The sequence below is a fragment of the Balearica regulorum genome, chromosome 1 (assembly GCF_011004875.1).
Source record: "Balearica regulorum gibbericeps isolate bBalReg1 chromosome 1, bBalReg1.pri, whole genome shotgun sequence".
Lineage (NCBI taxonomy): Eukaryota > Metazoa > Chordata > Aves > Gruiformes > Gruidae > Balearica > Balearica regulorum.
The window spans coordinates 27,877,249-27,889,664 of record NC_046184.1 but is presented as its reverse complement, the minus strand read 5'-3'; the positions used below and the strand labels follow the sequence as shown (position 1 = coordinate 27,889,664).

At 42.6% G+C, this 12,416-nt stretch overlaps 1 protein-coding gene across 4 annotated transcripts in view; it reads left to right on the top strand.

The window, feature by feature from the left end:
- ST7 (suppression of tumorigenicity 7) overlaps positions 1–12,416 on the top strand; it is a 160,694-nt gene that overhangs the window by 26,727 nt on the left and 121,551 nt on the right. The window contains exon 1 of one of the 4 annotated variants that reach the window (XM_075743720.1): positions 6,000–6,233. The exons of the other annotated variants lie outside the window; for them this stretch is intronic. Within the exon in view, the coding sequence (XP_075599835.1) occupies positions 6,137–6,233 (97 nt within the window). The 5' untranslated portion in view covers positions 6,000–6,136. Of the gene's footprint in view, positions 1–5,999; positions 6,234–12,416 lie in introns of those variants that run through there. 4 annotated transcript variants of the gene reach the window in all.

Here is a 12,416-nt window from a genome sequence, read left to right as displayed (position 1 = left end):
CTGTGTCTGGACTAGAAATGAGTGAGGAATAGGAGGAAGACTTCGGCAAGGCTTCAGTCATGTCTGCGTAAAGGGCAAATGCTTGCCGCATAGGAGAGCTGATATTTATTACTGCAGAAACCCATCTGAGTACTGTGTAGAGAGCACAGGTTTGAAATTTAACAACCCATCTCCTTCTGGCAGGGTCTGAAGCTATTAAATAGAAACTGTACTGGAGGTCTTGGGAAGCTCTTACCCAGGATGGGAGTCTGGAGGAAGAGGATGCACCAGGAGGCTCCCTGCACTCTGCTGCCAACATTTTCCTATCAGTTGTGCAGGCTGTAGAAAGAGATCTTGGGAGTTGTGGGATGGAAGAGGAAAGAGAAATGGTTTATTTTTGAGCACAGGAGCAATTAGGTGAGACTTTGAAAGGATGAAAGCCTTCCTAGGGTCCTGCTGACAGCTTGAAGACAGCAAACTCTATTCAATAGACAGATATATAGATGGATAAAAGGGGAAAAGAGTTAGAATGAGTGAAAGATGCCTGGTGAGCCCTCCCTGCACAGTGGGAACTCAGAGACTGCACTAGATCCACCTTTGTGGGACTGTGCTTCATTTCCCTCATCTACCTTATGCCTTGAGGCTAAGTCTTGTCATTTGAGATGAAGTACTCAATTCCCATTTAAGCAGCACCTTTAAATCTAGAGAACCTTACATTTCTTTTCAAAATTTATTCAGGAATTACTTCAACCATCATTGAAATTAAAAAGGATGGCTTATAGTTCCCGTAAGAACTGTACTCTCTTTAAAAGAATAGTTAATACATTCAGTCTGGTATCTAAGGGCAATTTTATCCAACAGTTGAGTTCTGCCTGTTTGAAGAACAGTATGTTAGATCTGTTGGACTGGTATGTAGGGGTACGAAGGTGACCAAAGGCTGTATTTTTAGTTAGCTTGATCATGACCACAACATTTGCTGCAGTAATACCATCCCAGGTAATGGGAACCTACAGATCAGTAATGATGGCAGAGATAGTTGTGAGTCCATGGTGACTGTGCTCCGTGAACAGCTTTCCATGGGTGGGCAGCTGGTCTCGCTGCATGCTCTTTCCTGTGGTCTGCTCAGCCAAGTTCGTTCCCAGACCTGGCTCCCCACACGCCGCTCAGGAGATCGAGTACCAAAGGTGGGTTCAATGAGCACAAGGCTGCTGACAGCAGGGTAGCGGTGCCGGGGCACAACAGCATGCAACTGAAGGGGATCATCAAATAGGTCTAGTAGAGCCTCCGAAGGCCCAGTTTTGTGAACTTTTGGTGCCGAGAACTACAGAAATCCCTAATTGGCTGCTGCAGAACCAACGAAATTCTTGCATAGTATTGCTAGAAGTAGTATGGATTTATTTGATTGTGAAAGAGAATTAAACAACTGAATTTTCAATATTCACCCTGAGCTAAAATGATGCATCTTAAGAGGATGAAAAGTTTTGTTCATTGCCGACAGTGTATTAATTCATATTTCAGTCAGAAGAAAAAAAAACAGACTTGATTGAAAAGGTCATATTTTTCTCTGAGGTTAGTGATGCCTCAAATCAAAGAAATTCAGAAACTGTTTCAATTGCTTCACAGCAAAGGCAAATAAATAAATCAGTTGTCTGATTATTTTCAAAAAATGATAAGAAGCATTGTAACTTCTAAAAAATAGAAAGTGTTATTTGTTTCTGAACTACTATCTAGCCCATTTACTGTGCAATACCCCAGAGTACATTACGAAAAAGTCCTTGATTTGGGAAATCAAAGGTTCTAGTGATCTTCCTTTATCTGCAGAAGCTTCAGAACTGCCTGACACAATCTGTTTCATTCGGCTTGATGACATGGAAATGTTTGGTCATGTCATCACAGCATGTTTTTTTTCCTTAGATTACAGTTGAAAGAGTTGCTTTTGTATTATTAGGTCTGCAAAAGAGTCCTGCTATTATTGCAATTTCTTATTTTTTTAAAGATGCTTAAAGGGGGAAAGCAAAGACGCACTTTCTGTGGTTTACAACTAGTACTTATTAACGTACTAAAATCTGTTTATTATACACTCTTAAACCTAGCTCAGTCTAATCATTAGCATTACCGGGGTCTGAATTTGGCAAAAGTCATGGATTGTTTGTTGAAGTTTTCACTGTAAAATATTTCTCAGAGATCTATGTTTATGCTTCAGTAGCTCTGCATTAGGAGAAGGCACGATGTTGTGTTTTCAGATCCAGGCTTCCTGTTCCTTAAAACTTGCTGACTTTATTGTATGTCTTTTTACCTCAAATGCAGTGATGGACAGAATCCTTTTCATACATGAATAAACTTGGACAAATTACAGAAGCCTGAAAAATATTCAGCTGTTAAGGCTGAGTTTCAATTTGAGATTAATTCCAAATGCATGTGCAAAAAACTTGAGATTTTGATTTTAGAAAAGGAAAAAAAAAAAAAAAGCTGTATGGGCATCTGCATTAAGTGACATTATAGAAATAAATTGTGCATGTTGTTGTCCTCTTATTTTCATCTAAGGGACCTCTGGCTGAGATGGAAGGGTGTTTTGATCTGGAAATTGCAAGGAATGGTGGAGTCTGGGCCAGGAGGGTCAGGGCCTTCAAAGTAGACTAGATACGCCAACTGGATTCCCAGTGGGGCCCAGTGGCAGGACAGGAGGCAACTGGCACATGCTAAAACACAGGAAATTTTATCTGCACATGAGAAAACACTTTACTCTGAAAGTGGTCAGACACTGGAGCAGGTTCCCCATGGAGGCTGTGAAGTCTCCATCCTTGGAGACATTCAAAACCCAGGTGGATGTGACCACAAGAACCTGCTGCAGCTGGCCTGCTTGAGCAGGGGCTTGGACTCCCTTGCAACCTGTGCTTCTGCGTGGTGATTTAGGAGAGACTTAAAGCAGAGGATATGAAGCAAAGCAGAAGAGAGGGGAGAAGAAGATTTTTCTATGGGCTTGAGAAGAGGAGAGACTTAGCTGTGCATCGGGAAGGGCTCCCCACGGGGCGTGACGAACACAGGTACAACAGAGCTCTGGGCGAGGAAGCATGGGGCAGGTCTGGGAAGAGGAGGGCTGGGACCTGAGCTTGGAGGTGGCCGGGTAGGTGGAACAAGTAGTGACCTTGCTGTACCCATTTCATGTAACTTGGGGTTTGGCTTGAGTGAAGATCTATGGACATGACTGTCTTGCTCTATCTGAACCGTCCTCATAGGGTGATTTATCACTTCGCCGTGACTTTTTGCAAGGGGGCTGTCCACACTATCCATCACCTCATCCTGCAGGTTTTTATTTGATTTGGTTTTGCTTTGTGTTTACTATTGGAGACATAGGAGTCCTTGTCTGTTATACACTAGTGAAGCACTCTGTTTTAAATAGGCAATATTAATAACAACAGAAAACAAGAACAATTAAAAAGACAGATTTTAAAGAAAATAAATGTTTTAACTGCAGCTTGTTAACTAGGAAATTACCCCTTCAGAAAGCTCCTGCCCTGGAGACATCTCCTGGCGCTGTAGCTTAGTGCATGTAAATCTACCGCACCTTGCGGCACAGGTGAACTACGACTGTGGTGCTTGCAAGTAAAATATTCCAGTTCCCTTTTGGCTTCCACGGTGAGCGTGCAGCGTGTGTCTGTCCACTGCCTGCGTCAGCGCGGGCCCTTATCAAAGGACACGTAGGGCATATTTCAACAAGTGTTTTTTTTAAATCCTTTATGTCATTTCAGAGCAAAAGCAAAGTTACTGGCATTTCTTTAAGCAGCTGTTATCTAACTAACTGCATTTAAATTGATGTTAATTCAAGCCAGTAAATGACAATGAAAAGTCGGTGAAGAGTTAGTTTGTTGATGAAATACAAATTCACGTATGTGTTCCTTTCATTTTCATCTGTAATGCAGGGCTGAAATTGAACTGAGTGAACTATTTCTTTTTTTTAATATATTCTGTAAAAATAATTGTTCCAGTAAGAAGCAATTATTACGTACAGTGAAAGCAATGTTCCAGAAGAGTCTTAACTCTCTCTGCACAGACATGAGAAAGATATTTGGAATAAGGGGCACGTTGAGCACGTGATTAAGAGATAGTGGGACTTTCCAGTGAGGTCTTTTCCCTGGGACCTGACACTACATGCCAGGGGAGGCTGTATGTTCATAGTTGGACGCTTGATATCACATACCCTTTCCTTATTAAAGTACTTAATCCTTTGCTTTTCCCTACCTGTAGGGTGTTGTACCAATTTCAGTCAAACACACGAAGTTAGCAACAAGAAAAGTAATGAAGCCTGAAAGTCTGGTTTTAGCAGTTTATTAAAGAGATGCGAGAGTTGAGATCAGAGAAGGTGCCATACTGGACCACATTCATCCAGTGCTCTGTTTCCAGGGATGTTTGGGTTCAGCTTAAGAAAGGCACGATAGTGTGTGTCATTTCTTTCGGAATACATTTTCTTAAGAATTTTAATTACAAAAGATGAAACTATTTGCATAAGATATATTTCTCATGCTGTTTGACTGAAGTTTAAAGGACCCACAAGCCTCTGCCCTGGGGGTGCCCGCAGGGCTGCAGAGCCAGCCTTGATCAACCCAAGGAATGCAGGAGGCGAGTTGCTCCTTATGCTTGAGGTTGTGTTTTGGCCAACCACCAAACCATCTTATGTGAAGGATAAGTGGTGTCAAACACTACTTGCCTGTAGTGTAAACAGGGCTGGAGGCTAAAGTGGGTAAATAACATTGACTGACAATAAATAGAGCTAAGCAGAGCCCGTAGCCATCTGAAGGCTAATGGGTTTCATGAAGCATCAGTGAGGGATGCTCGGAGGCGATCTGCCTACCCTGCAGGCTGAGCAGAGCTGTATGCACGTGCTCTACCACAAGCTGAAGCTCTTCAGTCTGATTTGACAACTGTTTAGGTGACTTTAAGTAAACAAATCAGGTATGTCAGAAGGGCCACAAACCCTTTGACTTGAAGAAAGGAGCGTATCTCCATGCTTAAATTTGTGAGGGGGAGGAATGTCTCTGATGGCAGGGGAGACTTGCTCTTTGGTGAAGTGATTCCTGCTGATTTTATTTGCTTTGTGTATCTGCAAACGCTGTGCTCAGCATGACCTTCCTGCCTGGGCTGATGAAGTTGATAAACTCTGCGTGCCATCTAGTATTGGACGCAAGCCCTTGAATCTTTCATGATACTGATGCCAGAGAGGTGGCACAGTGCTTCCAAGTATCACGATATCACTGGTGTAATGGAGATTTATGCACTGCAGGGGGAAAAGGGTGTCTCAGCTAAATACCTGCTCTTGGGGTGACTTGATCACGCTGAAGCCTGGGACCTGTTCAAGGGGAACTTGCGCCCATAGCAGAGTTCACAGTTCAAGGTAGGTTTGGAGTGCAGGGATCTACTTTTCCTTCCATGAAGTATGGGGCCCCTTCTCCTTTCCCTATGCTACCCCTAAAACTCCCAGACACACAGGAGGCACTTCTACGCATATGTAGATGTCCGCGTCTGAGCTGCTCAAGCCTGACTGTGTGTGTACTCTGTAGTCGGCAGAGAGAAACAGGCACTGCTGGGGTTGGCAACTGCTGAACCGACAATGAAAATATTCAGAAAATCAATGTTCTCTAATCATGCTGACAAGGACTTTCCTGGGATGAGTGCTGTGCAGGTTGGGAGCTGCAACCTCCACGTCTCCATCCTTTCCTCGCACTGCTGGAACACCGTAGCTCTGCGGGTACCACCACCCACCTCTCCCAGGGAGAGGCCAGAAGGGGGATACAAGCACCCTGGCCCTGGGCAGTGTGCTCTGCTCAGTGGGAGGCCCACGACTAGTATCAAGTTTCTGAGAAATCTGAATAGTGTTAATGTCTGATCATTTAATTGCCATTAAGTTGCCATGCCACTTACCACGCCCATCTGGAGTCACGGTTCTACCATGGTGTTCGTACATTGACCATCATGGGGCAGAAGGCATAAGCCGTAGTTACTGAGGTTCCTTTGTGTTTTTGCAGCCCTGTAGTTTGCTGTGAGAGGAACCCTGTGAACCAGTAAGTGCCGTGAGCTCCTAGTAAAGGTCTGCTGTACGTCCTAAGTTGAGTTCCCACATGGAGTTGGACAATGGAGCCTCTGCAGTTTTCCTTTGTGACTCATGCATGGTGGGAAGGATGTTGGTGCAGTTGAATCTGCTGTGGGGAGGGGAGATGCCACCCCTCCCTTTCCAATCTTATTTTCTTCTACTTGCATAGGTAAGCCTGCTGTTACCATGACTAAATGCCTGAAGTTTTCTCTAATGCTTTGTTTAGGAGAACATTTCCAAGGTGTCTGTCAAGTTTAAGAGCCTACCTCTCCTAAAAGCTGGTGGGACTATGATCATATGCTTTGGTGGAGGCTTCCTCTTCACCATACATTTGTTCCTCAGGCTGGCCTTTATCCAGATAAGCCTTTTTTAATTTGGAGAATGTTGCATTTCCAGAAGAGGTTTTACTCTTCTACTGTTGAGTGTTGTGCAAATGAGACTGTTGTGTCCAGGCTTGCTGCCTGAAGGCTGCAGTCTGAGCCTCATCGATGGACATCTGTGCCTGCAGCAACCTAACACTGATCAAGCAGCAGGTTCAGGAGGGCCTCTTCCTTGGATTGTTTTCTTGACTCTTAGAAGCTCTTTCTCAAGAAAAGCTATGATAATCATGTTATCCAAACATTTACTAAATTTTGTGGTTCATTTTTTTTATTCTGAGAGAGAAATTTTACATCTCTAGTCTGCTGGGCTGGTACCCCATGGAAGCTGGGTGGAACCCATAGAAAGAGGGGCTGGAACACCACCAAAATGCTGCATCCTGGGAAAACTGAAATCCTTAAATGACTACAGTTTTGTCCAGTGGAACTAGTGAAACAGTTTCCAGTGGACTTGGTTTCCCTGCTGACTCCACGACTGTATTCTATTTATGGCTGCAATGTCAGTTCATCCACTGTTATGCACATGAGTATCCACATAGGAAAATAAAAGTAAAGCGCTTGTTTGACATTTTTCCCATGATTATATTACGGATTCCTTTTTGTCTCCTAGGGAGTGTGCTCAACACAGCACTCCCGCATCCAGCAGGGACCTTCATAGGTTCTCTCTTCCCTATCTAATTCCTTGCTGTCACATGGCACACGGGTTTCGGCTTTGTTTCTCCTATCCCTTCACTAAGTTGGGTTGAAATGGCTGACCAGTTCCCAAGGTACTAAGCAGGGACACACGGAGCATGTTCATGTGAACAGATAAATTCCTTGGATACCTTCTTACACTGTTTTGTGGGTATTCCCTTGTAGGCTTAGAAGTCCTTCTTAATTTTTCCTGTATGTTTGATGAAATAATTGCTATTTATAATGTTACACTTAATGTTCTTACTATATTTACTCAGACTGAGAAGTAATTTAAATTTGATCTTCCTCTCTCAACAATCATCAAACTTACTCCTAACTGTGAAGTTTTGGCATTAGATCAGACATTATTAATGTGGATCATAATGCAATGTTGGCAACATTTAGTACTGTTCTAAATCTCTCAGACTTATTTTTTATGCATATAAATCGGATATTTGTGTTTTTTCTGGGGCACACATGTTTCCTCTGATGCCAGTTTGCATGCGGTTTATTATGCGTCGGCCTTAATCCTAATCTGTGGTCCCTCACAGTTTCTAAAAAATGATGATAGTTTGTTTATAATCTGTTTTTTAATTTGTTATCCAGCTCTGTTCACTCTGACATTCGAGGCTTTCATGTGTACCTTATGTGCAGTCCTGTGGCATAGATCCTTGGAAATTACCCTGATATTGGGATACAAAAGAACCAAACCAAAATATTTCAGGAATTTCCCTCAGTGTAGAAAAGACACACACTTTTTCTTCTTCTAATATTTTATTCTTTTAAAAATGCATTTAAATAGGTGGTTATTTAAATGTATTTAATTTAACCACAGTGCTGATTTTTGCTTCCTTTGTTTTTAAGTTCTCCTTGGATTATATCAAAAGGTAGTGTGTTCTGCTGGTACGTTTTTCAGATACAGTAGTGGCCCCATTGCATCACACAATTGCATATGTTTGGGACCAAAACTGCTCTCAGAATTTAATGAAGCTACTGCACATGCTCTGTCAGGCCATGGGGCTTGATGTTATTCAAAAATAAAGCATTTAATTTGGATTTGATAAGTCATTTGCACACAGTGAGTAAATTGTCACACTGTCTTGTTAACTGTCTTAGATATTTGTGGATAAACAGGTTTATGTTTAAAATGAAACCCACCAAACCGAAAACCAAACCAACAAAACCAAAATAAGAGGTGAATCATCACACTAATCTTTTGACAGTACAATACAGAAGGTGAGCTATACTGTGCCACTTTTAAAATGATATGGCCTTATTTTCCAGTCTCATGCTGAATATTGGAAGGGAAGTGGTTGCTGAAAATGAAAGATATATTCTGTATCATTTGTTGTAGGGAGTAGGAATATCTTTCTGTTCTGTTGCTCCCTGTTACTAGACCCCAGGTATTCAGGTAGAGTCCCAGGGACTACTTCCGAGATGAAGTAGATACTGTATTGCTGAGTATCTCAAGACACTGCCACCTACAGAAGTTCCTGGTTCCTATGAGAAGACAGGAGCCCAAGATTCAGGGTTTGTTCAAGATCATGAGGCTAAGGAGGAGCAAACACGCAGCCCTCTGAAGAGAGCTAGACACCTGCCTGGGATCCTCGGTCTCAGCCCTACCCTAGAATTAAGTGCTTAAGCTGGGCTAATCCTTTCTTATTTTCTTTCTTGTACACAATATTCTTTACATACAGCTTTTTGTGTGTAATACTCTATCATTTCAGAGCTGCTGGAGCTCCATGTCCATTAGATGTGCCCCAGACGGGTGGCCTGGGAGAGGCAGAACACACAGTACTTCCTCTGTTAATTGCTGAGCATCTCCTCGGAGCTGCCTCTCGCTGCCCATAGTGAATGGCTTGCAGTAATCATCTACAGAGCAGTGCTGAAGCTAAGATCTTTGTTAAAATTGGAGTTGAAAGACATTGCAGTAATGTAATGATTGGCTATTATGGTTCATTGTATCTCTTTTTAAAAAAGAAATCTGTCTTTTGAACTTCATCTCTCAGATAAGGATCAACACAGACATAAAAAGATTTTATGGTGGCAAAATTAAGTACTTGTTCTTCAGTTTTTCTTGTCATTCGTGTATGTGTGTGCATACACACATGTTTACTCAAAAACCTTAGTTGTTCTAGGCATTCGTTGGCTAAAAATGCTGCAGAAAAAGAATTTTTACATGAAATGGGGCTGTGTAAATGCAATATGGACTACACAGAAATATTTGAAAAATCAGTACAAGAGCAAGTAATAATAAAAAGAAAAAACATTCCTGTAATCAGTAAATTGGTCTGGTCTAAAATCCTCCTTGTTTGTTGAACAGGATGAAGACCTTGACTTTTTTTCTGCCGGCAGACTCCTTCCTTTCAGTGCCAATGCAGTAAGGGAACAGCGAGTTGCGAAGAGGGAATGCGGGTGGAAATGGTGGAACAAAAGGTGATAAGAGCAGGCTATGAGGAGAACACTGATAACTTCTGGACAGCTCACATGTTCAGGGATTTTTTCCACTATGCGGCTAGCCAGTCGGAGCTGGGAAGTGCTCCTCAGGGCTGTCCTCCCTCCCAGCCGTTGCGCTCCCTCTTCCCACAGCCATGGCTCCATAGGTGCTGTATCCGAGACAGCAGCATCATTTAATGAGGGAGGTGGGAGCCTGGTCAGAAAAATACCCTGCAGATGGGTAATAGTTCACACCTCTGTGTCAGGGACTTGGCGTTGTAGCATCAGCACACGCCGTTCGGTTTGGTTTTTTGGGGGGTTGTTTGTGCCTTAATTATATGATCCTGTAAGAGGAGAAGCTGAAGTTGTACCACCACAGTAGGTTCTTCCTGGTGTAATTGTGATGTCAACTTTTTTCACTAGAAACATCATAGAATCACGGAATGGTTTGGGTTGAAAGGGCCCTTAAAGACCATCTAGTTCCAACCCCCCTGCCCTCCACTAGACCAGGTTGCCCAAAGCCACATCCAACCTGGCCTTGAGCACTTCTGGGGATGGGGCATCCACAGCTTCTCTGGGCAACCTGTTCCAGTGCCTCACCACCCTCACAGTAAAGAATTTCTTTCTAATACCTAATCTAAATCGACCCTCCTTCAGCTTAAACCCATCACCCCTTGTCCTGTCACTACACTCCCTGATAAACAGTCCCTCACCGTCTTTCCTGTAGATCCCCTTTAGCTACTGGAAGGCTGTTAAAGGCATTTGTTAAAGTTAATTAAGGGTCAGTGAAGTTGAGCACAACAAGGCCAGAGAAAGTGTAAAGCTAGGGAGCTGTAGCTCAGCGATACGTGCTGCTATTTGGCTTCATTTTTCTCTACAGCCTGAAAAACCACCTTTTTCTTGGTGTCATGTTGATCAATAATTAGTGTAGCAGCTGTTGGCTGCTGGAGGTTGTTGCAGTGTGGGTGACTGGGGTTCTCGCTGGGTTTTTAGGAGGGAGCTAAGGTTCCTAGAGGCAAAATAAATTCCTTTTGGTGGTTGCTGAATAGTGTGGATTAACTACATGGCCGCACAAAGATTTCCAGTAGCACCTTAAATGCATTAAAATTGTTAATGCCTTAAAAAAACTTTCAGTGCCCTTACAGAACAGGGAATTTGGAAAGTAAAGTTTAACTAACTTAACAAAAACCCTTGCCCATCTTTGAGGACAATGAAAATTATCCTCTCCTTTCCCTGTAGAGGGGACCTGTTCCCTCTCTGCAGGGGAGACGGGTGAGACCTCCTCCCCTGTTGAGGGCAGCTGCTCAGGGCAGTGGGACAGGAGAACCTCACAGATGAGATGGATTCGTTTCCCGTTCCCAGAGTTTATCCTGTGGAAAAGGAGGTCAAGCTCAAAATGAAATGTTTCTGTAGTGACAAGAGAGAATAAAGATTTCTAGTTTAGTGGATCAGCGTAAGGCACGTGTACAAATCTACCTCTGTTGGTAGCCTACAATTTCCTGCTTACGATGTTTTTCTTCAGAGAAATTACTCAAAAGCAGAAATTTACATCTGTATAAAAATTTAACATTTCATTATCCAGCTTCTTTATTAAAACTCCAACTATGCTTTAGGTTTTAGACATGTGTCCTTACAAAACAAAGTGAAATACATGTATTATTTTTCTGCAGTAATAAATTGAGGAATGAAGAATATCTGCTCAAGATTGGCAATGATCGAGGAGCACATCCCTGGAAAATGTGAATGCATAGCAGAGAGCTTTGAATACCAAATATACCTGCTGCTTTAAGTATTTCATGCTGGCTTGTGGAGTTGTGTGGAAGTTACATTGTAAATGAATCTTAACTCTTGAATGATGTCTTGTGCCCATTGTAAGCAAATCACAGCGATGCTAACTCTTGCAGGAGAGTTCTTCTGACGTTCTCTGTACACTAATTTACACTATCTTCACTGCTGTATAAGAGAGAGAAAATTTCTCATAGGTGGAGATTAAATTTGTTGACCCTTTACAGAATAAAGCAACAGCCAAACTCAGGGTAGGAAATAGAAATTTGTAATTCTGCTAGCCTAACTATAAGGTTATGGGCTTACAAGAGCAGTAGATCAGAAACAGATTTTAACACTTCCTATAGGTCATTTTATGAAGTGTTTTAGGTAGACTTGAAAGAATCGCAGAGGAAGTCTTTCAGTGGCCTGTCAAGAGTCACCTTCCCCACAAGGCAAAGCACTGACCTGGCAAGTCTAACTCTAATGAAATAGATTATTATGAAATCCTTCCACAGATACGGCATGGGTTGTTTAGGTTTTTTGACTGCGTATGTGCGTCAGTGTAATGAGAACTTGGCAGAGGGCCTGGGCTCTGTGACACCTCCAAGGATGTCGTTGGAAAGCCCTGAGGTTTTGCGTCTTCTTTGGAAATAAGGCTATGGGAAGTTCAGATCTGCTCATCAGAGCAAAACTTATTCTTCAGCCATTGAATACGAACACTAGGGATTTTGTTCCAGAGGTTTGTGTTTAAAGATGCTGGAAGATTTACCGGTACATTATAGACATGTTTCCTTTGTGATCTTGCCTCTGTGGCTGGAAAACCAAGCCAGAACACTTGCTTTGCTCCCCATGCTGCAGCTTCTTGTCAAGCTGTTATGACTGAAGGACTAGTTCAGTTCTGGGAACAGCAAAACTACGGTCCTTGTCAGAAGGTTTGTGCCACTGTCGTTATAGCATTATGGTCAAAAGCCATTTGGATGTGTCTTCCTGGTTCTGAGCATCCATGCACATAACTGCAAATATTCATTATGATTGAATAGCTAGACCATTAATTCAGGTGCTTAAGTCCAGACTTCAGGACATCTGGTTAGTCATTGCCT